The 25,963-nt window shown below is 37.7% G+C and overlaps 2 protein-coding genes across 15 annotated transcripts in view; one reads left to right on the top strand and one right to left on the bottom strand.

The window, feature by feature from the left end:
• The window catches only part of LOC137252564 (long-chain fatty acid transport protein 1-like), a 59,501-nt gene extending 44,597 nt beyond the window's left edge, over positions 1–14,904 (bottom strand). The window contains exons 1-2 of one of the 5 annotated variants that reach the window (XM_067788480.1): positions 14,848–14,891; positions 8,567–8,781 (exon numbers count right to left, since the gene is read on the bottom strand). In XM_067788480.1, coding sequence (XP_067644581.1) covers positions 8,567–8,638 — 72 coding nt within the window. In that variant the 5' untranslated portion in view covers positions 8,639–8,781; positions 14,848–14,891. Of the gene's footprint in view, positions 1–8,566; positions 8,782–14,492 lie in introns of all 5 variants that reach the window. The other 4 variants (XM_067788477.1, XM_067788478.1, XM_067788479.1 and 1 more) reach the window with 4 other exon arrangements.
• LOC137252567 (serine-rich adhesin for platelets) overlaps positions 1–25,963 on the top strand; it is a 370,986-nt gene that overhangs the window by 156,411 nt on the left and 188,612 nt on the right. For all 10 annotated transcript variants that reach the window (XM_067788486.1, XM_067788485.1, XM_067788483.1 and 7 more), the window contains exon 2: positions 23,921–25,777. In XM_067788486.1, coding sequence (XP_067644587.1) covers positions 24,530–25,777 — 1,248 coding nt within the window. In that variant the 5' untranslated portion in view covers positions 23,921–24,529. The remainder of the gene's footprint in view (positions 1–23,920; positions 25,778–25,963) is intronic.

Genomic DNA, 25,963 nt, shown 5'->3' with positions numbered 1-25,963 from the left:
ATAGATGTATGTATATAGGTAATGGTATTTTTGATTTCGGTACAGCGGAAACTAGTTTTGTAAATCTTTAATGATCACTATTATCATGTAGCCTCGTATGCTGTTTTGTCTTTGTATATACAAAATCACAGTGCCACCAAACAAAAAATTATCCTATAAACATTATTCCATAAAATGGTTGTCACTTTTGTTATAATAATATTCAACAATTTATTCTGATGCCAATTACAGTGATGCCAGAAATATTTCTCGTGCTATTGGGGAAGCCTGAATGTAAGCGGAAGAGATAGGCGTAAGCGTAAGTACAAGCGTAGTCTTTGTAGAAGGTATAGTATATGAGGGCTACATGTAGAATTGAAATGCAGGCGTAGTGTGCAATATTGGTGCATGTACTGTATGGAGTACTATAGAATGTATAAGTGTAGTCGTAGTGTGTGGTATAGGTATGCTGTATGGAGTTAAATAAATTGAGAGCGCAACTGAAGTCAATGCACTGTAGCAAATGTGGGAGCAAGGTACGTGGTAGAGTTGATATGAGCGAAAGCACAAAGAAACTCAAGCAAATATGTATATCACCTACATTTGAACTTAAATTTCTGAGCATAAACACAGTTTTTGTGCGTGCAAGTGCTCGAATAAAATAAAATAAAATAAAATAAAATAAAATAAAATAAAATAAACTAAAATAAAATAAAATGAATTAAAGCAAAATAAAATAGAATAATATAAAGCAAAATAAAATAAAATATATTAAAATAAAATGTAATAATATTAAAAAAAAAATTAAAAAGTTGGCGAGGGTTACTAGCACATTTTTCTGAATTTCACTTCTTCAAGTTGTAAAATACTTTTAGGACTCAAAACATGTGCATTAGTATGTACCTAATGGTGTATAAAGGAATAACAACAAAAAGGAAATACTTAGAGACCAATAGCAAAGCGAACAGCGTGATATTCATAATGCTGAGTAGAAAAAGGCATCTGCATCAGTAGTACGAAGTATGAATGTTGGAAATTTCGAGTTCAATAGTCAGTGAAGCAGTAAAATTCACAAGCATGTCCTCGTAACCTTCGCCGTTTGTAAAATATAATAAAATAAATTAAAATAAAATAAAATAAAGTAAAATAAAATAAAATAAAGTAAAATAAAATAAAATAAACTGAAATGAAGCTGTTATAGCACCTTAATAAAGTAAGCATATAGCCAGTAATCATTTCATCAACAGGCGTGGTACCCAAAACCCTTATGACGACCCTGCAGAAACTAAAATTAGAAGATAAGCTTCCACCTATTCAAAAGGTAGTAATTCTATCAACAAGATCCATTGTTCGTTCGTTTTTAGACATTGACATGTAATTTACAGATTATTATGAATTTACCTATGTATGTGTATTTAGTATAAATAGCTTTATATGTCTTGTTGTATACAACCGATGTATAATATATAGCCCAAAGTGGAGCTCAAGAAAGAAATAAAATAAAATAAACTGAATAAAATAAAATAGAATAAAATAAAATAAAATGAAATAAAAAATAAAAATAAAAAAAAATAAAATAAAATAAAATAAAATAAAATAAATTAAAATAAAAAAAATTATAAAATGCACTTAAACAACACAAAATAAAAAAATAAAAAAAAAATAATTAAAGCAAGATAATTTAAATAGATAAAAAAGTAAAGTTAAATATCGTAAAGTACAATAAAATAAAATTAAATCAATTTTGAAGCCGTTCGTTATCGAAAAGTTTTCAATTTATCATCGAAAAATTACCGATATATTATCAATATTTTATAGATTATGGTGTTGTCATCAATTTCTTATCTTATAGTGTTATCGAAAAGTCGTAGATTGTTTATCAGCAAATTTTCAGCTACTAACTGAAAATAAATCTATAAATTATAAAAGGTTAGGCTAAAAATTTGTTTTAGGCGACTTTTAGATTTGTTATCGGGAGTGTTATTAATTTAATATCGGCGTGCTATGTAAAATTTATTGACTCGGTTATCAATAATTTATCTATTTTTCATCGATTTTTTCCGAAGTGTTACCGGTTTGTTAGCGACATGTCATCGATTAGTCAACGACGACTCAACAACTTGTTATGATACAGATACCTAAAAAACTTTAATATAAAATCGATGACAAATATGTAACCCTTCTATGACGAACCGCTAAATGTATAACTCTTCCAAGACAAGCCTACAAGAACCCAATAAAAGTCATGCAGATTACAAACAGATAAGTTGACGATAGCTATTCGTTATCGATAATGAGCCGATTATAAAACCATATGGGTGGTTACCAATATGAAGCCGACAAAGCTCTTCACCAAAATCCCGGAACTATTTGTTTCTGATATAGCTATTGCTGTTGTGAGTTGACTTCACCCCTTGATGAGCTCTAGTTAACTTAAAATATTAGTTTTCTGACGTACACCTGTATTGTTAACACATCGAATTTTATGAGTTATTGGTGCTCACGCGTTTTTATTACACGATTCGCCGCTTATATCATAGATACTTTTAATTTGTGATTTCGTTCATGATTAGGTTGATATTTTTTTGTAATTACTTTCGGTTATAAATATATGCATTTTATTCATTCCACAAAACATGTCCAGATACGGACACATTTTTATAACAGAAAGTCCCTCTTCTAATCATTCTTAAGGTTTAGCTTGTGAGTTCACTTTTCTCTGAGGATAATACTCATATCATGTTAAATAAAATTATGCCACCCGCTTTAAAAGATTCAGAGGATGATAAGGTATGCCTTTTGTAAAAGCTACAGAAAATGTTTGCAATCGCTTCATTACCAACAGTTAATTCTTCGACGCTTTTCCTTTTTTGTTCTTTTGCTCCGCTCTATGATACAAAGCTCATAGCAGAGCCTAAAAATACTATCACTTCTTTATGCTGCGGCTCTGCTCTATGCTCTGTTCATACCTAGAAACGGAGCAATAGCAAAAAAGAAAAAAAAACTCTAGGGAAGCGTAGCAACCTTAATAGAACAAAAGACTTATACATTAAGTTACTAAAAATCATCAGGGTAAGTAATGCTACTTATTTCATTTTAACGTTTACACGGTTTTTTGATGGGTTTGTATAAGTAGTATGCTTAAGCGGTGAATAGTTTTTTTGACTTTTCATAGTTCATTGTAGACATAAAATTAATTACGGTCAGTTGAAGACATTGATGCATATGTATACTAGGTACGCTCAATAGTTCTTAAAAATATTCACGTAAAATGGCTATCTCGATAATTAGTTTGAACTGGTTCGTCAGCTTAACAGTGAAAGCAAGGTCTTCACTAACGATATGATTACTTAGCTTAAATAAAAGTTTGAACTTTGACCACTATAGAGGAAAGGGCAATATATACACCACATAATATATGGCACTGTGGTAAATAGACCGGACAAGTAACTCACAAAATAGAATAAGTTTTTAAAAAGTCCGTAACAGTTTGGCAATAAAGACTTAAAAATATCCTTTAAAACGAACAACAAACAAAAAGTTCATTCGAGGGCAAAACTCATTGAAACCTAATATGAAATTTTCATGGGGAGTCTCAGTTTTACTAATTTTTTTTTTTAAGTATTTGTTTGTTACGGATATTATCAGTTTCTCTTATATTGAATACATTTTTTTATCACCGGCTGTTCCTATATACAACTGAGTAGGAAGGTCTTAGAGAAGGCTAAACTTGACAATAGTGGACAACTTTACGCATGAAACTTTTTTTAATTTATTGTAGCATTTACACTTCTCTGAGAGCTCGATGGGAGGTGAAATGGCTGCGACCCTTGTCGCCTAAGTAGCTATTTAAAGCCGTTTTGATGCCATGTAACTCATCTAAAAACCTAGGGAATGTTACGGTCAATGTATTACAACCAGCCATATTTGTTGATAAAATTAAGAATATTCGGAATTGCTATCGCAGATAACCCTCTGAGGTCTTCTGGAAAACGGGTTCCAAGGAACCTTAGCCGGGCATTTACACATAAAGTGTTATACTGTCTTCCTGGCATTTGGATCTTTTCAGCTTCTACAGTAGTCGTTATATGGAATGCTAATCTTTTCCGCATGCGTACCTACTGCCCAATGACCGGTGCAGAGCGCTATCAGTTTGCGTGTGTTAGCCCTGGATTTGTTCAGAATAATTCTCGTTCTCTTTCCATCATAGTTTGGCCAAATGGATTTTCATATTGCACAGGTGGTGATTTTATTCCACTTTGTTTGTGCTTTCTTCCAGTAGAAGCTTTGGATATTCCCCTTGGCTACTGCTAATGGTATGCCCACTTCATCACTGGTTATTTCCTCGTTCATCTCCGATGAGCCCCTGCGTGCTAGGTCGTCGGCCTACTCGCTACCCTCCATCCGCCTATGACCCGGGGCCCAGATAACGCGTTGTTCCAGATTGGTGGGTAACTGGGATATGAGTCGCGTACTAGCCCACACTAACTTTGAGTTAATGTGTGGCGAGGAAAGCGCTTTTAGCGCTGCTTGGCTATCCGACAGTATGCAAACTTTACCAGCTAAATTGAAGCCCTCCAGTGATTTGCAGGCTTGCCAAGTCGCGAGGATTTCTGCTTGAAACATGCTGCAGTGCGATGGGAGTCTGAATGATGCAGACAAATCTAGGGACTCTGAGAAGACTCCGGCCCCCACTCCCGATTCCATCTTGGAGCCGTCAGTGTAGATTTGGATGTCGTCGACTCTTATGCCCTGGTTTCTCTTCCACTCGTTCCTCCTTGGAATGGCGGTATTGCAACCGTACTCAAACTTCAGTTTGGGAGGGTAGTAATCTGTCTCGGTACTACATCTACCATCCGAAAATTTCTTTAGGATACTACAATGCCCTTGATGAGTATCTTTCCAACAGCCAGACTCCCTGAGTCTCAGTGCGGTTTGTGACGATGTACAAAGTATATGCAAGTCGATCGGAAGCAGGTGCAAAATGCGGTCTAAAGCAGCTGTGGGGCAAGTGCGTCCGGCCCTTATGGCACCAACGCACGCAGTGCCCTGGACTTTTTGCAGGCTTGTGAGATTGTAGCTCTTACTTAGAGCTTCCCACCAGACTATGGAATCATAGGTAAGCACCGGTCGCACCACCGCCTCGTACATCCAAATTACCATGCTTGGCTTGAGTCCCCATTTCTTACCAAACATTGATTTGCAGGCATAGAAGGCGATGCCCGCCTTCCGTACACGCTCTTCAATGCATACTTTCCAATTCAACTTGCAGTCAATTGTTAGTCCCAGATACTTGGTACCCTATGACAGGGTTAGTTGCCGGCCGTTTAAGAATGGTAGTCTGAAGGCAGGTGGCTGGAGAGCTCGATACTCTAAAGAATACTTGTCATAACAAATTTTTAGTGATCATTTCTTAAGCTTTCAACGTTCATGTTTTAGTGGCATGATTCTGATTTTGATGCTAAGCTCTTAATTGCAACTGGTAGAAAAAAACAATAAATAATTGGCAAGATTGAACTGGGCCGACTTTTTTTTTAATGTTCAATAATTGATGTACATTTCCAGGACTTGTATCTAAGACCTTTGGTGTGCTAGGCGGAACAGGCTACCACCACAAAGAGATTAAAATGTTTATAAATGACAAATGGACCGCCCTCGTACATAAATAATCACTTACGTATGCATATAATCATTTACCTGAAGCGGTATTCACTTTTTAAACGCATAAGAAGTCAAATGCAGTTGCGACCATTAACAATGTTGATTGTTTTGTATATTTGTAAATTTGCATGTATGATATTTATACATGTTAACAGCCCTTTGTTTAGTGTTGTTTGTTTGTATATATTTGTTTCTTATATCAGCCATCTATATATATATATATATATATTAGGACGGGTCGATTTGTGGGGGGGCAAAAAAATCGTCCATTGCTCTGTGAAAATCATATTCTAGGGATCAAAATAGGAAACTTCGCCGAAGGAACCATACCTCTAAAACGAATTCTGATGTCCCCCACTTTGGGTAGTAGGGGCAAATTTTGAAAAATCCCACTTTGAAATGCCTATGTTTTTTCTTTTTGGAGTTTATTTTTCTCTTTAGAAATTTATTTAGTCAGAACATATGTAAATGAAAAAATGAATTTAACTTAGTAATAGAAAAGAAATTAAAAAAAATTATTAGAAATTAGCGTTTTTACAACCCTCTTTTAAAACCAAGGCATCACTGTGACACAATTGCAGATCGTAAAATTGCTTGTGTTGTTTTTTTTAAGCCACCACAAGACACAGCCACCACAAGACACAGCAGGTGCCCCTACCCAAAAGTTCGATCTAAAGGGGGGGACATCAGAACTTGTTTTAGAGGTATGGTTCCTTCGGCAAAGTTTCTTATTTTGATCCCTAGAATACGATTTTGACAGAGTAATGAGCGATTTTTAAATCGACCCGTCCTAATATATACATATATATAATATATATATACATACTTCCACTCAAAATATCTATTACATTATGATTAAAGAAACGCTTTGAAAATGTCTCTATTTTATGAGATTTTGTATTCACATTTTATGCGTAAGAGTATGGGTACCCGAAATCTGTGAAGAAATCTGCGGGATATGCTAGTTTAAGCAATAACTTTTTTAAAGAAAGCAGGAAATTGATAGTAAAATTGAAAAAATTAAAACCAATTTTAGTGATACGAGTAACTTTTGTTAGTCTTACTTCGTAAAACTTGCACATGATCTTCGCCATCTTGTAGCCCGGTGCTTGATCAATCATGTACAAGTCGCGCCTTCTGTTACACGCTCCTATGCTGATTGGAAAAACTACGGCACAAGCTTCGAAGGCTGTACACTTTATGCCCGGAAACCAATATAGATGAATATTTTCCCCTTTCCCGATACTTTTAGGGACTTTTACTCTAACACTTTTAAAGATGTTGCGTTGTGCGAGATTATTTCCCTAATAGTTGCTTGCTTGTCGATATACAAGTTGATGCGGCTGTTTTCCTCTTGTGTTTCTACTACTTTGGTCATGGTTACTACTTCCGCCTGAAAATCACTACAGTAATCTCGCAGCTTTTGTGATCCCTTTTTCCCCGAATCAGCACAATACTAATACCGTAAGCTCCACGACTTCCATTCGTTTGGAGCCACTAGAAGTCTGCTCGCCCAATATTTGATGAGGCTATACTAGTATGGCCGTAGGGTCTGCGTTCAGGCTGACCCAAAGCATTGTGTCTCGTTGCTGTTGTTAACTCTATGCTCTTCAACACCAGGTGGATACTCTTACCGGAAGTGGAGACCGATTAAACAATTTACAAGTAAGATTCTTTCGGAAAACAAGAGTTAGCTTTTCTAATGGTGCTTTCTTTGCTGTAAATAATGTCACTCTGTTCGATCTCTTCAGCTCTCTCCTGACTTTGTGAATACTCTTTGCAAAATATTTACCGGCGAATAAGAAAAAGACCCCCTAATATTTACGAAAAGAGTTACTTTTTATAGTTCCAGGGGGCCTAGTTGTGAGAATTTAGGAGTGCAACATGAGCGTAAAATTTTTCTCAGAAAAAAAAGCACAAATCTCTCATCATAATGTACGGCTTGGAATTACGGAGGATTTTGGAGTATTCGAGCGAAAATTTCTTCGATAAAGATTTTTGAAAATATATTTTACAAAACCGTTCGCATAAGTATAGGGTAGTTACTGACATAGCGGCCCAAAACTAATTTAATTTTTATCTCAAATCTTTAAAAAAGGTAAGGTTAGGTTGAAATGGCTGCCACGGACAAATAGGTTAGGTTCAGAAAGCCCAACAACAACATCCCCTCTTCTTCGAACCACTTCAAGGACTTGATAAAGACCTCAACTACCTGCGGTAGATATTTAGGAAAGGTAGCTGCCAGGCGACACTGTTTAGCGCCACTTTACGCCGGCAGTTGCACGTAAGATTATGACATTATATATTATTAACAACTCTTACATCATAGCCGGTAGGGCTTCCGTAACCTTTCTGCTTTCCGACCAATAAATGCGTAGCTAGTACTCTCTCAAGTGTGGATATTCAATCCCACTAAGAGTGTAAATGAGTTTTCTAAGGATGCAATATTGACAAGGTTCGCTTAGATGTCTGCCACCCTGGGGCTTGACGGTCAACGTAATATTTTAGCGTTTCCTTCAATGTGACAAAGTGTATATCCAAGCATTCTTCTGTCAGTTTTACTCAATTTCGCTATGTCCCTTAACCCATATCAGATGAACACGGTTCTGCTGAGATATCTCTTGAAGAGATCGATGACAGCTTAATGTTTGCACAGATGTGAATTAGCGAGAGCCGAGTGATTTAATTATTGCTTGGCTGTCGCTGGTGTGTTTTCCCCTCCAAACTACAGCTTCCATGACATCTGACACTTCTCTTTGGAATACACTACAGTGATACGGATTAAGGCCTAAATTCATATAAAACTAAAAATAATTTGTTTCATAATTGATTGTCAAAATAGCAAGATAGTTCGCTAATCTCGATTGGTCAAATACTGGTACACATACATACAAACCTAAATTACGTATAAATGATTTGGGCTTACAATTTCTGTGCCTGCATCCATTTCATCCATTCCGTAGTTCACTTTGCATGTTTCTTCATTAATAACACCCATTACAATTGCAAGTTAGTTAATGGCAAAATTATTTATTGCAAACGCGTCAGTAATAATAAAGCTTTTACTGTAACTACTACTCTACTCATTAATTTTTTCTCAATCACCATTTAATTAGATGTTTTCAGTTATGAAGTATAGCCCTCGTATAAATAAAAAGAAAACAAGTAAGGAAGGCTAAGTTCGGGTGTAACCGAACATTACATACCCAGTTGAGAGCTGTGGAGACAAAGTAAGGGAAAATCACCATGTTGTAAAAAGAACCTAGGGTAACCCTGGAATGTGTTTGCATGACAAGTGTATCAAATAAAAGGTATTAAAGAGTATTTTAAGAGGAAGTGGGCCATCGTTCTACAGATGGACGCCATTTAGGGATATCGCCATAAAGGTGGACCAGGTCTGACTCTAGAATTTGTTTGTACGATATGGGTATCAAATGAAATATGTTAATGATAATTTTAAAAGGGAGTGGGCCTAAGTTCTATAGGTGGACGCCTTTTCGAGATATCGCCATAAAGGTGGACCAGGGGAGACTCTAGAATGCGTTTGTACTATATGGGTATCAAATGAAAGGTGTTAATGCGTATTTTAAAAGGGCGTGGGCCTTAGTTCTATAGCTGGACGCCTTTTCGAGATATCGCCATAAAGGTGGACCAGGGGTGACTCTAGGATTTGTTTGTACTATATGGGTATCAAATGAAAGGTGTTAATGAGTATTTTAAAAGGGTGTGGGCGTTAGTTCTATAGCTGGACGCCTTTTCGAGATATCGCCATAAAGGTGGACCAGGGGTGACTCTAGAATTTGTTTGTACGATATGGGTATCAAATGAAAAGTGTTAATGAGTATTTTAAAAGGGCGTGGGCCTTAGTTCTATAGCTGGACGCCTTTTCGAGATATCGCCATAAAGGTGGACCAGGGGTGACTCTAGGATTTGTTTGTACTATATGGGTATCAAATGAAATGTGTTAATGATAATTTTAAAAGGGAGTGGGCCTAAGTTCTATATGTTGACGCCTTTTCGATATATCGCCATAAAGGTGGACCAGGGGTGACTCTAGAATTGGTTTTTACTATATGGGTATCAAATGAAAGGTGTTAATGAGTATTTTGAAAGGGAGTGGGCCTTATTTCTATAGGTGGACGCCTTTTCGGAATATCGTTATAAAAGTGGACCAGGGTTGACTCTAGAATGCGTTTGTACTATATGGGTATCAAATGAAAGGTGTTAGTGAGTATTTTAAAAGGGCGTGGGCCTTAGTTCTATAGCTGGACGCCTTTTCGAGATATCTTTATAAAAGTGGACCAGGGGTGACTCAAGAATGCGTTTGTACTATATGGGTATCAAATGAAAGGTGTTAATAAGTGTTTTAAAAGGGAGCGGGCCTTAGTTCTATAGGTGGACGCCTTTTCGGAATTTCGTTATAAAAGTGGACCAGGGGTGACTTTAGAATGCGTTTGTACTATATGGGTATCAAATGAAAGGTGATAATGAGTACTTTAAAAGGGCGTGGGCCTTAGTTCTATAGGTGGATGCCTTTTTGAAATATCGCCATAAAGGTGGGCCAAGGGTGACTCTAGAATGCGTTTGTACTATATGGGTATCAAATGAAAGGTGTTAGTGAGTATTTTAAAAGGGCGTGGGCCTTAGTTCTATAGCTGGACGCGTTTTCGAGATATCGTTATAAAAGTGGACCAGGGGTGACTCAAGAATGCGTTTCTACTATATGGGTATCAAATGAAAGGTGTTAATAAGTGTTTTAAAAGGGAGCGGGCCTTAGTTCTATAGGTGGACGCCTTTTCGGAATTTCGTTATAAAAGTGGACCAGGGGTGACTTTAGAATGCGTTTGTACTATATGGGTATCAAATGAAAGGTTATAATGAGTACTTTAAAAGGGCGTGGGCCTTAGTTCTATAGGTGGATGCCTTTTTGAAATATCGCCATAAAGGTGGGCCAAGGGTGACTCTAGAATGCGTTTGTACTATATGGGTATCAAATGAAAGGTGTTAGTAAGTGTTTTAAAAGGGAGCGGGCCTTAGTTCTATAGGTGGACGCCTTTTCGGAATTTCGTTATAAAAGTGGACCAGGGGTGACTTTAGAATGCGTTTGTACTATATGGGTATCAAATGAAAGGTGTTAATGAGTATCTTAAAAGGGCGTGGGCCTTAGTTCCATAGGTGGACGCCTTTTCGAGATATCGCCATAAAGGTGGACCAGGGGTGACTCTAGAATTTGTTTGTACTATATGGGTATCAAATGAAAGGTGTTAGTGAGTATTTTAAAAGGGCGTGGGCCTTAGTTCTATAGCTGGACGCCTTTTCGAGATATCGTTATAAAAGTGGACCACGGGTGACTCTAGAATGCGTTTGTACTATATGGGTATCAAATGAAAGGTGTTAATAAGTGTTTTAAAAGGGAGCGGGCCTTAGTTCTATAGGTGGACGCCTTTTCGGAATTTCGTTATAAAAGTGGACCAGGGGTGACTTTAGAATGCGTTTGTACTATATGGGTATCAAAAGAAAGGTGTTAATGAGTATCTTAAAAGGGCGTGGGCCTTAGTTCCATAGGTGGACGCCTTTTCGAGATATCGCCATAAAGGTGGACCAGGGGTGACTCTAGAATGCGTTTGTACTATATGGGTATCAAATGAAAGGTGTTAATGAGTATTTTAAAAAGGAGTGGGCCTTAGTTCTATATGTGGACGCCTTTTCGAGATATCACCATAAACGTGGACCAGGGGTGACTCTAGAATTTGTTTGTACTATATGGGTATGAAATGAAAGGTGTTAGTGAGTATTTTAAAAGGGCGTGGGCCTTAGTTCTATAGCTGGACGCCTTTTCGAGATATCGTTATAAAAGTGGACCACGGGTGACTCTAGAATGCGTTTGTACTATATGGGTATCAAATGAAAGGTGTTAATAAGTGTTTTAAAAGGGAGCGGGCCTTAGTTCTATAGGTGGACGCCTTTTCGGAATTTCGTTATAAAAGTGGACCAGTGGTGACTTTAGAATGCGTTTGTACTATATGGGTATCAAATGAAAGGTGTTAATGAGTATTTTAAAAGGGCGTGGGCCTTAGTTCTATATGTGGACGCCTTTTCGAAATATCGCCATAAACGTGGACCAGGGGTGACTCTAGAATTTGTTTGTACTATATGGGTATCAAATGAAAGGTGTTAATGAGTATTTTAAAAAGGAGTGGGCCTTAGTTCTATATGTAGACGCCTTTTCGAGATATCACCATAAACGTGGACCAGGGGTGACTCTTGAATTTGTTTGTACTATATGGGTATCAAATGAAAGGTGTTAATGAGTATTTTAAAAGGGCGTGGGCCTTAGTTCTATAGGTGGATGCCTTTTCGAAATATCGTCATAAACGTAGACCAGGGGTGACTCTAGAATTTGTTTGTACCATATGGGTATCAAATGAAAGGTGTTAATGAGTATTTTAAAAGGGCATGGGCCTTAGTTCTATAGGTGGACGCCTTTTCGAGATGTCGTCATAAACGTGGACCAGGGGTGACTCTAGAATTTGTTTGTACTATATGGGTATCAAATGAAAGGTGTTAATGAGTATTTTAAAAGGGCGTGGGCCTTAGTTCTATAGGTGGATGCCTTTTCGAAATATCGCCATAAACATGGACCAGGGGTGACTCTAGAATTTGTTTGTACGATATGGGTATCAAATGAAAGGTGTTAATGAGTATTTTAAAAAGGAGTGGGCCTTAGTTCTATATGTGGACGCCTTTTCGAGATATCACCATAAACGTGGACCAGGGGTGACTCTAGAATTTGTTTGTACTATATGGGTATCAAATGAAAGGTGTTAATGAGTATTTTAAAAGGGCGTGGGCCTTAGTTCTATAGGTGGACGCCTTTTCGAAATATCTCCATATAGGTGGACCAGGGGTGACTCTAGAAATTGTTTGTACGATATGGGTATCAAATGAAAGGTGCTAATGAGTATTTTAAAAAGGAGTGGGCCTTAGTTCTATATGTGGACGACTTTTCGAGATATCACCATAAACATGGAGCAGGGCTGACTCCAGAATTTGTTTGTACGATATGGGTATCAAATGAAAGGTGTTAATGCGTATTTTAAAAGGGCGTGGGCCTTAGTTCTATAGGTGGACGCCTTTTCGAAATATCGCCATAAAGGTGGATTAGGGGTGACTCTAGAATTTGTTTGTACGATATGGCTATCAAATGAAAGGTGTTAATGAGTATTTTAAAAAGGAATGGGCCTTAGTTCTATATGTGGACGCCTTTTCGAGATATCGCCATAAACATGGACCAGGGGTGACTCTACAATTTGTTTTTACTATATGGGTATCAAATGAAAGGTGTTAATGAGCATTTTAAAAGGGAGTGGGCCTTAGTTCTATAGGTGGATGCCTTTTCGAGATATCGCCATAAACGTGGACCAGGGGTGACTCTAGAATTTGTTTGTACGATATGGGTATCAAATGAAAGGTGTTAATGAGGATTTTAAAAAGGAGTGGGCCTTAGTTCTATATGTGGACGCCTTTTCGAGATATCGTCATAAACGTGGACCAGGGGTGACTCTAGAATTTGTTTGTACTATATGGGTATCAAATGAAAGGTGTTAATGAGTATTTTAAAAGGGCGTGGGCCTTAGTTTTATAGGTGGATGCCTTTTCGAAATATCGCCATAAAGGTGGGCCAGGGGTGAATCTAGAATTTTTTTGTACGACATGGGTATCAAATTAAAGGTATTAATGAGTATTTTAAAAGGGCGTGGGCCTTAGTTCTATAGGTGGACGCCTTTTCGAAATATCGCCATAAAGGTGGACCAGGGGTGACTTGAGTTCAGATAAGTACGTGAACTGAGTTTAGTAAATATATATCGATTTGTGCTCAATTTATCGTGTTAACGGCCGATCGGAAGGACAGACGGTTTTAAAAGGGAGTGGCCCTTGGTTGTATATGTGGACGCCTTTTCGAGATATCGTCATAAACGTGGACCAGGGGTGACTCTAGAATTTGTTTGTACTATATGGGTATCAAATTAAAGGTGTTAATGAGTATTTTAAAAGGGCGTGGGCCTTAGTTCTATAGGTGGACGCCTTTTCGAAATATCGCCATAAAGGTGGACCAGGGGTGACTTGAGTTCAGATAAGTACGTGAACTGAGTTTAGTAAATATATATCGATTTGTGCTCAATTTATCGTGTTAACGGCCGATCGGAAGGACAGACGGTTGACTGTGTATAAAAACTGGGCGTGGCTTCAACCGATTTCACCCTTTTCCACAGAAAACAGTTATCATCCCTACCAAATTTCACAAAGATTGGTAAATTTTTGTTCGACTTATGGTATTAAAAGTATCCTAGACAAATTAAATAAAAAAGGGCGGAGCCATGCCCATTTTGAAATTTTCTTTTATTTTTGTATTTTGTTGCACCATATCATTACTGGAGTTGAATGTTGACATAATTTACTTATATACTGTAAAGATATTAACTTTTCTTTTAAAATTTGAATTGTCCAAAATTTTAATAGTTTTCTATTCTGCGTCACAAGTTCAACTCACCTACCAAGTTTCATTGCTTAATCCACATTTGGTAATGAATTATAGCACTTTTTCGATTTTTCGAAATTTTCGATATCCAAAAAGTGGGCGTGGTTATTGTCCGATATCGGTCATTTTAAATACCGATCTGAGCTAAGTGCCCAGGAACCCACATACAAAATTTCATCAAGATACCTCAAAATTTACTCAAGTTATCGGGTTAACGGACAGACGGACGAACGGACATGGCTCAATCGAATTTTTTTTCGATACTGATGATTTTGATATATGGAAGTCTATATCTATCTCCATTCCTTTATACCTGTACAACCAACCGTTATCCAATCTAGGTTAATATACTCTGTGAGCTCTGCTCAACTGAGTATAAAAATAAGCCACTTAATTTGATTTCAAAACAAAGTTCAACTTATGTCGTTTAGAATTTAAATTAAGTACACAACACATTCATCGTTTCAATATTATTATTGTAAGTATTTACATATGTACTACATGCGACGTATTAATTTTAGCGGCACTAAAGTTACTTTTATGTGATATTCTTAAAAGTTAACATCACAATGATGATTTATGTTGTTTATTTTTAAATACATATATTTTTTTTGGAGTTTTTACTTGACGCTTTCAGTGTTTAAAACAAAAATCTCAACGATATTCACCTCCATACATGGCCGCGTTCACCGATGCATTGAAACAAGCCGTTCTACATTAAAGCCTCAGCACCGGCTTACTGTTTCTCAATACACATTTACATACATTGCTCTTGAACATATGGATACGTATTTGCATTCCAGTGGCTATTCAACTGTTGCTCACAGTTTTAGTAAACTTGATTTTAGATTTTGTTTTACCTGATCACTGCACTGATTTCCGTAGCACAACAGCACGTCGTCCATTTACATACATAATCAATATAACTGTATTTGGCTCATATTCGCGATGGAGTTGGTGCTTTGTACATTAGGCTGATTTTGTTCCCATACGAGAAGAAACAAAAACTTTTTGAACTCTATAGAGTAAAACTCGTACAAATTCATCATAGGTATAGAGTTTCGTGCGTAATCATTTGAACTGACGTTATAGAAGTATCCAGAAAAGAAAAGAAAGGAAAATTGAGTTAAGGATAGAAAAGGAGAGGAAAGGCAATTAAAGGAAAGGAAAGGAAAGTAAAGGAAGAGGAAAGGAAAGGAAAGGAAAGGAAAGGAAAGGAATGGAAAGTGAAAGAAAGGAAAGAAAAGGAAAGGAAGGTAAAGAAGGGAAAGGAAAGGAAAGGAAAGGAAAGGAAAGGAAAGGAAAGCAAAGCAAAGGAAAGGAAAGGAGATAAAAGAAAAGAAAAGGAAAGGAAAGCAAAAGGAAGGAAAGCAAAGCAAAGAAAAGGAAAGGAAAGGAAAGGAAAGGAAAGGAAAGGAAAGGAAATAAAAGAAAAGGAAAGGAATGGAAATTGATAGAAAGGAAAGAAGGGAAAGAAAAGGAAAGGAAAGGAAGAGGAAAGGAAAGAAAACGAAAGGAAAGGAAAGGAAAGGAAAGGAAAGCATAGGAAAGGAATGGAAAGTGAAAGAAAGGAAAGGAAAGGAAAGGAAAAGGAAGGAAAACAAAGCAAATGAAAGGAAAAGAAAGGAAAGGAAAGGAAATAAAATAAAAGGAAAGGAAAGTGAAAGAAAGGAAAGGAAGGAAAGGGAAATTAAATAAAGTATATGGAAGGAAATGACATTGATATCATCGGCCTAAACACCTGCGCCGTTAGTTATACTTACTAAAAACTGGAAAAACAAGCGGTAAAGATGGGTTTGATGGTGAGCGAGGAAAAAGCGAAGTACCTGCTGTCCTCGAACAAAGAGTCAGCGCATATGCGCTTTGACAACGATGCTACTGTTGGCATCCCCAATTTCGAAATAGTAAAAGACTTCATTTATTTGGGAACCAGCATCAACACTAACAACAACATCAGCTCTGAAATCCAGCGGAAAAGCAGTCTTGATAATAAATGCTACTTTAGACTAGGTAGGTAATTGAAAAGTGGAGTCCTCTCTTGGCAACCAAAAATATGGTGCAGAAGCATGGACCATGACAACATCAGATGAAAAGGCTCTGGGAGTATTTGAGAGAAAAGTTCTTCGAAAGATTTATGGACCTCTACGCATTGGCGATGGCGAGTACAGAAGTAGATTTAACGATGAGCTGTACGAGCTCTACGCAGACATCGACATAGTGCGGATAATTAAAATGCAGCGGCTGCGATGGCTAGGCCATATTATTCGAATGAGAGATGGAAGCAAAGGTAGAGGGCGGCCCCCACTCCGCTGGAAGGACCAGGTTGAAAATGATTTAAACTCCATTGGTGATCACACCGGCGTCGATTGGCAGAGAGAAGAAGCGTCTGGCGCGCCTTGTTGGACGGTCATAATCTTTTAAACGGTTAAGCGCCAATTAAGAAAAAAAGAAAAGAAAAGAAAAGAAAAGAAAGAAAAAAGAAAAGAAAAGAAAAGAAATGAAAAGAAAAGAAAAGAAAAGAAAAAAGAAAAAAAATATAATATAATAAAGTCAAAGGAGAGGCGAAACCAAACTAAACGAAAGGGAAGGAAGGACTACGACAGGAAATCAAAGAAAATGAAACAAGTAAGGTAATCTAAGTTCAAGCGAAACCGAGCAAGATATTCTCAGCGAAGTTTTATGAAAAATGGCGGCTGCCGTGGTGTGGTGTTAGCCTCCTTCGCCTACCACACTGAGGATCTCATGTACACGCCCAGGCAAAGCAACATCAAAATTTTATAAACAAGTTTTTTCAATTAGAAGAAAGTTTTTCTAGGGGTTGAAAGGCGGGCGTAGGAAAATTGTTTACTTATGTATTAGGCAAGACAGCTCTCCAAGGATTTTAGGCACAATCGGTGAATGAATTAAAAATTAAAATAACAACACAACCACATAAGCAAAATTTAGATTTGTGAGCATTTAAGCCACGAATTCTACTGTGTTCCACAGAGTTATTATCATTTGCTCGTTGGAAAGTGAATCCGGTCACGCAAGTTGGGAAAGCTTCTGACCAGAGCGATTCGTTTGCACGCTGTTGAAGTATATCACTACTGCTGGTCGCATGCAGCCAAGTATCCTCTAGATAGCCATGAAGCAAACGTTTAGTGGTGAGCTAATATGAGAAACCGACAACCTGGCTAGACCACTCCGACATAATCGGTTAAGGCTAGTTTCGGGGCTTCATTGGCTTTCTCTACAAATGTACAAGTTATCCCTTTATCCCCGCTACGCGTGTTGTGCTTTGGGCTTGGGACGCGCCACATCATCAAACCACGCTCCAATAAAAAGTCTCGGATAAAAGACAAACTTTTATCGATGACGACCAATGCAAACGTTTAACGAAAAATGATTTGAGGGCCTGTACCTGGAATGTCCGTTCCCTTTTAAGAGATTGGTGCAGACGCCAGGCTGATTGATGTTATCGTGAAGGCAAAATTTAACATCACTGCCTTCCACGAAACGCGATAGACAAAATACGGCAACAAAAGCTTCAACAAATTTGACGTTTACTGGAGTGAACATAAAAATAAGCGCACTTTCGGTTTCAAACTCATGGGGAGAGAAAGATTTTGTCGCCAAGTACTGACCTTCGAGCTACAACACGAAAGTCTTGCAAAAAAAATCAAAATTTTTTAATACACCATTCATTAGTACCCATGATATAACAAATGGCGACTTTAACTCCAGAGTGGGCCAAGAGGGTTTTTGGAAAGCTCAGTCTCCGCAACCAAAGTTCTTCTAATGAACGGAGAAAGATCAACCAAAAAATCGTATCGAAAAACAAGCGGAAATACGGGTTTGATGATGAGTGAGGATAAAGCGAATTACTTGCTGTCATCAAGCAAAGATTCAGCGCACTTAGTTTATTTGGGAACCAACATTAAAACAAACAACAAAATAAACTAGCCTGGACCTTGACAATATCTGATTAGACGGCTCTGGGAATGTTCGAGAAAAAATCATTCGGAAGATTTATGACCCTTGATGAATTGGTGACAGCGAGGACTGAAGAAAATTTAAAGACGAACTATAAGAGCTTTGTGCAGTCATCAACATAGTCCAGCGAATTAAAACACAGCGGCTACGCAGGCTCGGCCGTGTTATGCAAATTAATGATGACGCGCCGGCATAGAAGGTATCCTTGGCGGAACCCGCCTACGAAAGTAAAAGAAGAGGGCAACCCCACTTCGCTGGAAGGATCAGATGGAAAATGATTTAAATTCTGAAAAAATAAGACACGGCGTAACAAAGCTCACAAATGAATGTTTACTTGACAAATTTTTTTTTGGATTTTTCGAAAATAAGAGTAATGTTAAATTTGGTTATAATAGATATATTAAATTTTCATTTTGAACAAATAAAAAATTTATACTTTAAAGCATTAATGTAATCTACACAAAAATTTTTTTTTTATATTTATTTATATTTATTTATTTATACCTTTATATTAAGTCGCTTTCATGTTTGTCCCCTCATTTCCATACGAATTTTTCACCCACGGAAAACTCTTTTTCGGAAACTTCCCGTAGAGCTAGACACTCGATACTTAGAGCATAGTTCAGATCTGGGAGACACTACAACGCAAGTGAAAAAAAATCCGCTAGGTGGCACACGGATCGAGATATACAGAAAATTTATTTTAAAATGGAAATTTTGCGTTCGACTTTTAACTAACTTCTCGGTGATCCAGGGACTTGAAACTTAGCACATAGTTTGCGAGTCGATGGCACTACAATTCGTGGAAAACAAAATGCCGCCAGGTGGCAGACGAATCGAGATAAACGAAAATCCCTGAAAATGCCTGAAAAAAACGCAGGGAATCTTGCGATCAATTTTTAAGTAACTTCCCGGTGAGCTAGAGACCTAAAACTTGGGCCGTGAGTCAGAACCCGGTGACAATGCAATGTTTTATCAAACAAATTTCGCTAGGTGGCGCACGGATCGAGATATTAAGAAAATTAATTTCGAAGCTCGGCGACAACACAATTTACAGAAAACAAAATTCCGCTAGGTGCCGCGATAAGTGAGATAACTACAAATCCTTGAAAAACGAGGGGAATCTTAAAATCGATTTTTTAGTAACTTCCCGGTGAGCTGGAGATATGAAACTTGAACACCGAGTCAGAACCCGGTGACAATGCAATACTTGATCAAAAAAATTTCGCTAGGCGGCGCATGAATCGAGATATTAGGAAAATAAATTTTGATTTGGGAATATTTCAATCCATTTTTAACTAACTTGCCGGTGACCTAGAGACTTGAAACTTGGCACACAGTTCGAGGCTTGGTGACAATACAATTTATAGAAAACAAAGTTCCGTTAGGTGGGGTAGCGTGCTAATTGAGATAACTACAAATCCCTGAAAAACGAGGGGAATCTTGCGATCGATTTTTAAGTAACTTGTCGTTTAGCTAGAGACTCGGAACTTGGGCCGTGGGTCAGAACGCGGTGACAATGCAACATTTTATCCAAAAAAATTCGCTAGGTTGCGCACGCGGATCGAGATGGTAAGAAAACAAATTTTAATTTGGGAATCTTTCAATCCATATTTAACTAACTACCCGGTTACCTAGAGACTTGAAACTTGGCACTAAGTTAGAGGCCTAGGGACTATACAACTTATAGAAAACAAATTTCTGCTAGGTGGCGCGCTAGTCAAGATAACTGCAAATCCTTGAAAAACGGGGGGAATTTTGCAATCAATTGTTAAGTAACTTCCCGATGAGCTAGAGACTTGAAACTTGGGCCGTGAGTCAGAACCCAAAATTCCAAATGCTTTTTTGTAGGCACCACTAAAAAAGTGAAAATAAAAAGATGATAAAAAAATTTTAAGGATTACCTTTATATAAATGGACCAAAAAATAGAAGGAAATTTTTCCTTTAATACAGCATAATCTTGTTGAATTTTGACTAAAAAACTTTAACAATAGCTCTTGTAAAAGAATTTTGGGATTTAAAATTATAAAGGTAGAGGGCGTGCTTACATTTTAAATAATCAATTAGTTAATCCCAAATACGTGGTTCGCCTTAAATTGAAAGATTGCGCTCCACCTTTATAATTTTAAATCCTAAATTCATTTACAAGGGCTATTGTTTAAATTTTTTAGTCAAAATTCAACAAGACTACATATGTCTGTATTAAAGAAAAAATTGCCTTCAATTTTTTGGTCTATTTATATAAATTTTTTGTATCATCTTTTTATTTATATATTTTTTTTTCCAACGACATTATCGGTTGCTATAATTGTAGAAATACTTGTTCAGTATATACATACATACATACATACATCTACATATGATATCAATCAGATACCATTCTTTGTTGTTCGTTAATTGCTGCAAATTTTTTCCTTATTACGGTGAAAACGTTAAAATGTTTGTTTGTATTCGAGTCAGTTTAATTACCATGACGATGTTTGATGATGATATTAACGTAAATTTGTTTACATAATTATATGAATAGAGTCTGACAGATGTTTTGCTAATAACGGTCTGATGGAGTGGTTATAGGTATAAATCTGTACTAAATACATACATATATGGTTATTTATGTATATGGACATATGTCAAGTAATGAGGAGGGCGGTACTTGCAAACGTTTGTTATTTGTAAATAAACAGCTTATGAATTACAATCTGATGAATTTCGAAAGAACCGTTCAATTGTATGGGAATATTATATCACTGCCACCAAATTGTTTAAAAAAGAACTTTATAAGGAAAATGGAAGATAAATTACAAGAGAATGGGAAAGGGAATGAAGACTGGAGAAGAAGTTGGAGCTAAAGTCAGAGTAGAATTGGAAGTGGCGTTGGATTGAAATTGGGAGAGAGAGTGAAATAGGGAAAGGGGTTAGGAGAAGAAGTGGGAATGGGAGTGGAATTGAAGACTGAAGAGCGAAAGTGGGAGAGGGAGTAGGAATAAGAAGGAGATGAAGGGAATAAGGTATGGAGTTAAATAAGGAGACAAATGGAAGATAAGATAGAAGAGAATGGTATAGAGAGTGAAGACTGGTGAGGTTGTAGGAGAGGGAGTTGGCGTTGGATTGGGATTGAGAGTGGGAGTGGAACAAGGTATGGAGAAAAATGAGAAGACAAATTGAAGATAAAGTAAAAGAGAATGATATAGGGAATGAAGACTGGAGAGGCAGTGGAAGTTGAAGTCAGAGTGGAATAGGATGTGGGAAAGGGAGTTGGCGTTCGAATCAAATTGGGAGTGGAATTGGGAATGAATTTGAAGTGGGAGAGGGAGTGAAATAAGGAAGAGGGTTGGGAGTAGATGTGGAAATGGGAGTGGTGGGCGTAAGTGGAAGAGGGAGTAGGAATAATAGGGAGATAAATGTAATAAGGTATGGAGAGATATAGGAACAAAAATGTAGAAGAGAATTGGAGAGAGTTTGAAGACTGGGAGGGCGTGGGAGGAGGAGTTGATTGGGATTGAGAGTGGGAGTGGAATAAAAAGGAAGATAAGGTAAACGAGAATGGGTTAGAGAGCGGAGACTGTAAGCAAGGATCACCTTTTAAATAAAGGTAGATCAAGTTTTCTGACAGAAAAACGTGTACCGGGTATGCTGTTTTCTTAATGTAAGCCGCGACAACTTTCCAAGAGATTTAAGGCCGAACTTCTCTTCAAATTTGCGTCGTGCTCCTTTTTTATTTTCCTTGCAAATTGGCTGACTCCGAGCGGCATCCCCGAAGCATATGAGTTTTCACTCAGAAGCTTTTCATTGTAGAAATACACTGTTTTCGAAATATCTGCTGAGGGGGCGACACTGCTTAGAATTTTTTTTCTTGCGTGAAAAAACTTTTTTTAATCTTTGATATTGCTTTGCCCTGGAATTGAACCCAGCATCCTAAGTATGGTAGGCGGAGCACGGTACCATAATACCATAGCGGTCAACTTTCAGTCTTCTAAAAGCTGCCGTGATTTCTGCCTTTGTCTTTTCGATAAAGAGGCGGAATAAAACGGCTCTTGCGACGAAGTACTTAATGTCGTCTAAGAAAGATTCGGCGCATTCACGCTTTGGCAGCACCATCAAGTATATAATTTCTTGAATATAAAAGACTTCGTCTATCTGGGCACCAGCATTAACAGCAAAAACAATGAATGGCAGCTTGGAAATCAGCTTTAAATTACTTTTGCTAAAATGTGTTAATTTGGAATGAGTACGCATGTAAGTTCTCCTCAATGACCAAGATTCACGCTCTGCATGTGGCGTATCATACCTAACGTGATGTATTGTTCGAGATCATGAACGGGTGTCGAGGGGAGATGAGTTGGTTTTCTGGATATTGCGTACGAAAATTCTCCGGCAGGGTTGTGGTGCAATCCGCGATGCCGCGGTAATATTGAAGGAGGTATTGTGATGAAAAGTATAAGCTTTATGAAGATATAAAATAGCGCAGCAAATAAAAGTCCACAAGCTTCGCTGGTTTAGTCATGTTATGAGCTCGGACGAAGACGCTCTGGCCTATAAAGTATTTCAAACGACAACGCAGTTTGATTGCCCCGGAAAGGGGAGCCCTCTAGGAAATGGCGTTAGTGGTTGCGAAACAAGGATGGTTGGCGGGATTTGTTTTTTAAGAAAACTTTCATAAATATATATTAATTTAGGAGAATTATAATTTTTTTTCGTTTATACCAAGGACTTTCGTAGGGCAGGCTTCTTGGTATGAACTATGGGCTTTCTGATTTCAGACACTCTAGCCTTCTTACCAAGTTCGAGTTTATCCCGGACAGGACGGACTATTGTATGCCGATAACTGCTCCTTATACAAACTTCACCCTAGTCATTCCCCCGAGAGAGGAATGGGGAGAAGAATTAATTTGGGCATGGGACCGGTCAATTTGTTCACGGGTGGGTCGAAGTTGGTCGGAAAGGTTGGTGGGGGGTCTTTTGTTAATAGCTAAGTGTAAGTGCAAGTTTAAATTGGCTGGTCACTGCAGTGTATTCCAAGCGGAAGTTGCTGCGATTAAGGGTGCGGTAGATGAAATTGTATTCAGTGCTAGTACGGTTAGGGAATTTAACATCTACTCTGATAGCCAAGCGGCTATCAATTCCTTGAGTTCAACTACAGTGCGATCGAGGGTGGTCTGGGAGTGCCTGACCTCGCTTGCGATTGCATCGAACTATTTTATAATTAAGATTATCTGGTTCCCGGGCCATAGTGATTTCCCGGGTAACTGTCAAGCGGATCTCTTAGGCCGCAGCGGTGCAACTGATCCGAATGAAGATGGCTGTAGGGATTTCGGGATTCCGCTGGACATCTGTGGTTTGCTCCTCCATAGCTGGGCAGGAGGTCTGCCGAAATAATTGAGTTCACTAATGCTCACCTATCAATGGTCATTGGAGCTTTGACCGGGCGTTCTCCCATGGATGTCCGTGCGATACGTCCCAATGTAATGGAAACTCCATCCTTCTGCAGCTGTATGGGGGATGATGAGGGGGAATCATCAAATCACTTTATGCTTGATTGCTCAGCTTTTGCCATAACTAGGCGAAAGTATTTCAGTCGCGACTCACTTGGATCCCCCGAGGATTGATCCGTTATTTTATTGTATGTGGTATCACAACGGACCTTCATGTTGTCCAAGTGAGCTTCTTTTAATAAGGCAGCTACCACCTAACCTAACCTAAGGACATTTAGTAATTATTATATTGCCGTTTTAAACTAATATTATTATTGGTATTTCTCGTTACAGGCTTTGGCAGGATATGGGAAACAGCAAAAAATATTTTGATAATATTGGACACATAAACAAACAAAAGTATACATGCAATCAAAAAACAAACTAGCACAAAATTCATCTGAAATTGTTTTGAGCGCAAACTCATAAAGTGTGGTTCGCTGCCAAAGAAGATATTTTGAAAATCTTATGAATGGAAGTGCGCCATTACTACGACGCCAAAAAGACATTTTTGTCTGTTACTGCAGCCATGTTAAAGAAATTTGCAGGTCACCTGTCCGTTTGAAGGAAGTACACATTGAAGATGGTCTAGATTTTATATTTAGGGACTACAAATTAAAATCTAAAGGAGGGTTACTGTAACGAAAGGAACTAAGCAACGAAAAATGCCAAGCATGTATAAAAGTAGCACTGGTTATACTAATTTAGAATAAAATCGCCTAAATTAGGCAACAAAATATGAATTTAGAGTAAAGGAGGCATCATCGGATATATAGAATATATGTATTTAAGTCTGCACATAAATTTACACACATACACGAATAGACAAGGATAATAAAAAACTACCTATCAAAAGTTTGATGCTGTAAATAGTAACCGGGTTACCGACCAACATAAGCACCTATGGGCAAGTGTATATCAAAGCATCCCTCTGTAATGACAATCGCATTATCTGAAAAAGATTTAGCTACAGCTAACCAAATTTGGAGTAAATTTGCTGAAAGTACCGAATATATTGGGCTCAAGGACGAGCATGGAAATCAATTATGCGAATATTACTATGTGAGTGGTAAGAAGAAGCGAAAGAAGAAGCAGCAGTCAACTCATGAAAATGAGCCAAAGGCAACTGATGTATACACGATACAACAGTCAACGGATGGAGATAATGATGCGAAGAATGTTACAACAATACAGAAGTTTGCAGGCGCCAAGCAGTCAACGTCGAAGTCATATCAAAATTCAAATGAAAGTCAAAAACAGAATGCGAATCAGAATCCATCGAAAAAGAAGAGCAAAGATAGAAAAAAAGCAAAAGTTGTGCATAAGCAATCATCAACGTTGAATCAACAACAAGGAAGCAAATCAAACCAATTCACAGCAACAAATAGTTCTCAAACGTTAACATCGTATAGAACAATAACACCAACAACAACAACAACAGAAAATATTAATACAAATGACATAAAAAGTTATACAGAAAATGTATGGCAAGATTGTATTACTTCAACAATAACTGAAGTAACTAATGTTGATGCTACACCAACACCAACAACCACAACAATAATGTATCCCAATGTTAATGTTGTAGCTAACTCTGAATATTGCACCTTTGTTAGCACTACTGATGTTGATGACAACGAGGACGCTGGAATTGTTGGAGAAGACAATGGCGACAATGACGACGGCAAGAATTTTGATAATGACGACAACAACAAGAATAAGGAGCATCTATTTGGTATACAAAGCCAAAATACGTTTGCAGAGTTTGTTGTTGTTGACAACACTGATATTACCCGTACTATAACCACTTTTGATGCTCATAAAAGTCAACAATATCGTTTGGCTCATTTACAATTGCAAGCAAACCTACAGAATGATGGCGACAACACTATTGCTGTTGACGCCAATAATAATGCCAAAATAACAGCAACACAGCAGCATCAGCCGGAGTGTGGGGCGCAATATGATGTAGTGCAAGGACAGGAGGAAAAATTAGCCGCCAAAGACCAAACAATAAAAACAAACGATGTAGTATTCAATGTCAATATTGGTATCAGAAATGCAGCAACTAAAGTTGATGAGGCCAATGCAGTTGGTGATGAACAAAGATTTGGCAATTATTTTGCGGTGTTGGATGATGGTGACATAGAGGTGAGTGTCAAAAAAATTATAAAGTTATTGAAAATAGCTGTAAAAGAATGTTCGACCACGTTTGTGAGTCCTTTTTGCTAACGATAGCCCCATGTTTGTATAGATGAGAATACGATTTGATAGCCTTATCAATAAGTAGAATCTTGCGCGGTTAGTATGGAACAAATCGTACGCATTTTTTAAGTT

The sequence above is a fragment of the Eurosta solidaginis genome, chromosome 5, assembly GCF_040869045.1.
Source record: "Eurosta solidaginis isolate ZX-2024a chromosome 5, ASM4086904v1, whole genome shotgun sequence".
Lineage (NCBI taxonomy): Eukaryota > Metazoa > Arthropoda > Insecta > Diptera > Tephritidae > Eurosta > Eurosta solidaginis.
Note: the sequence above shows the minus strand (reverse complement) of the source record. Positions and strands in the feature narration are given on the sequence as shown.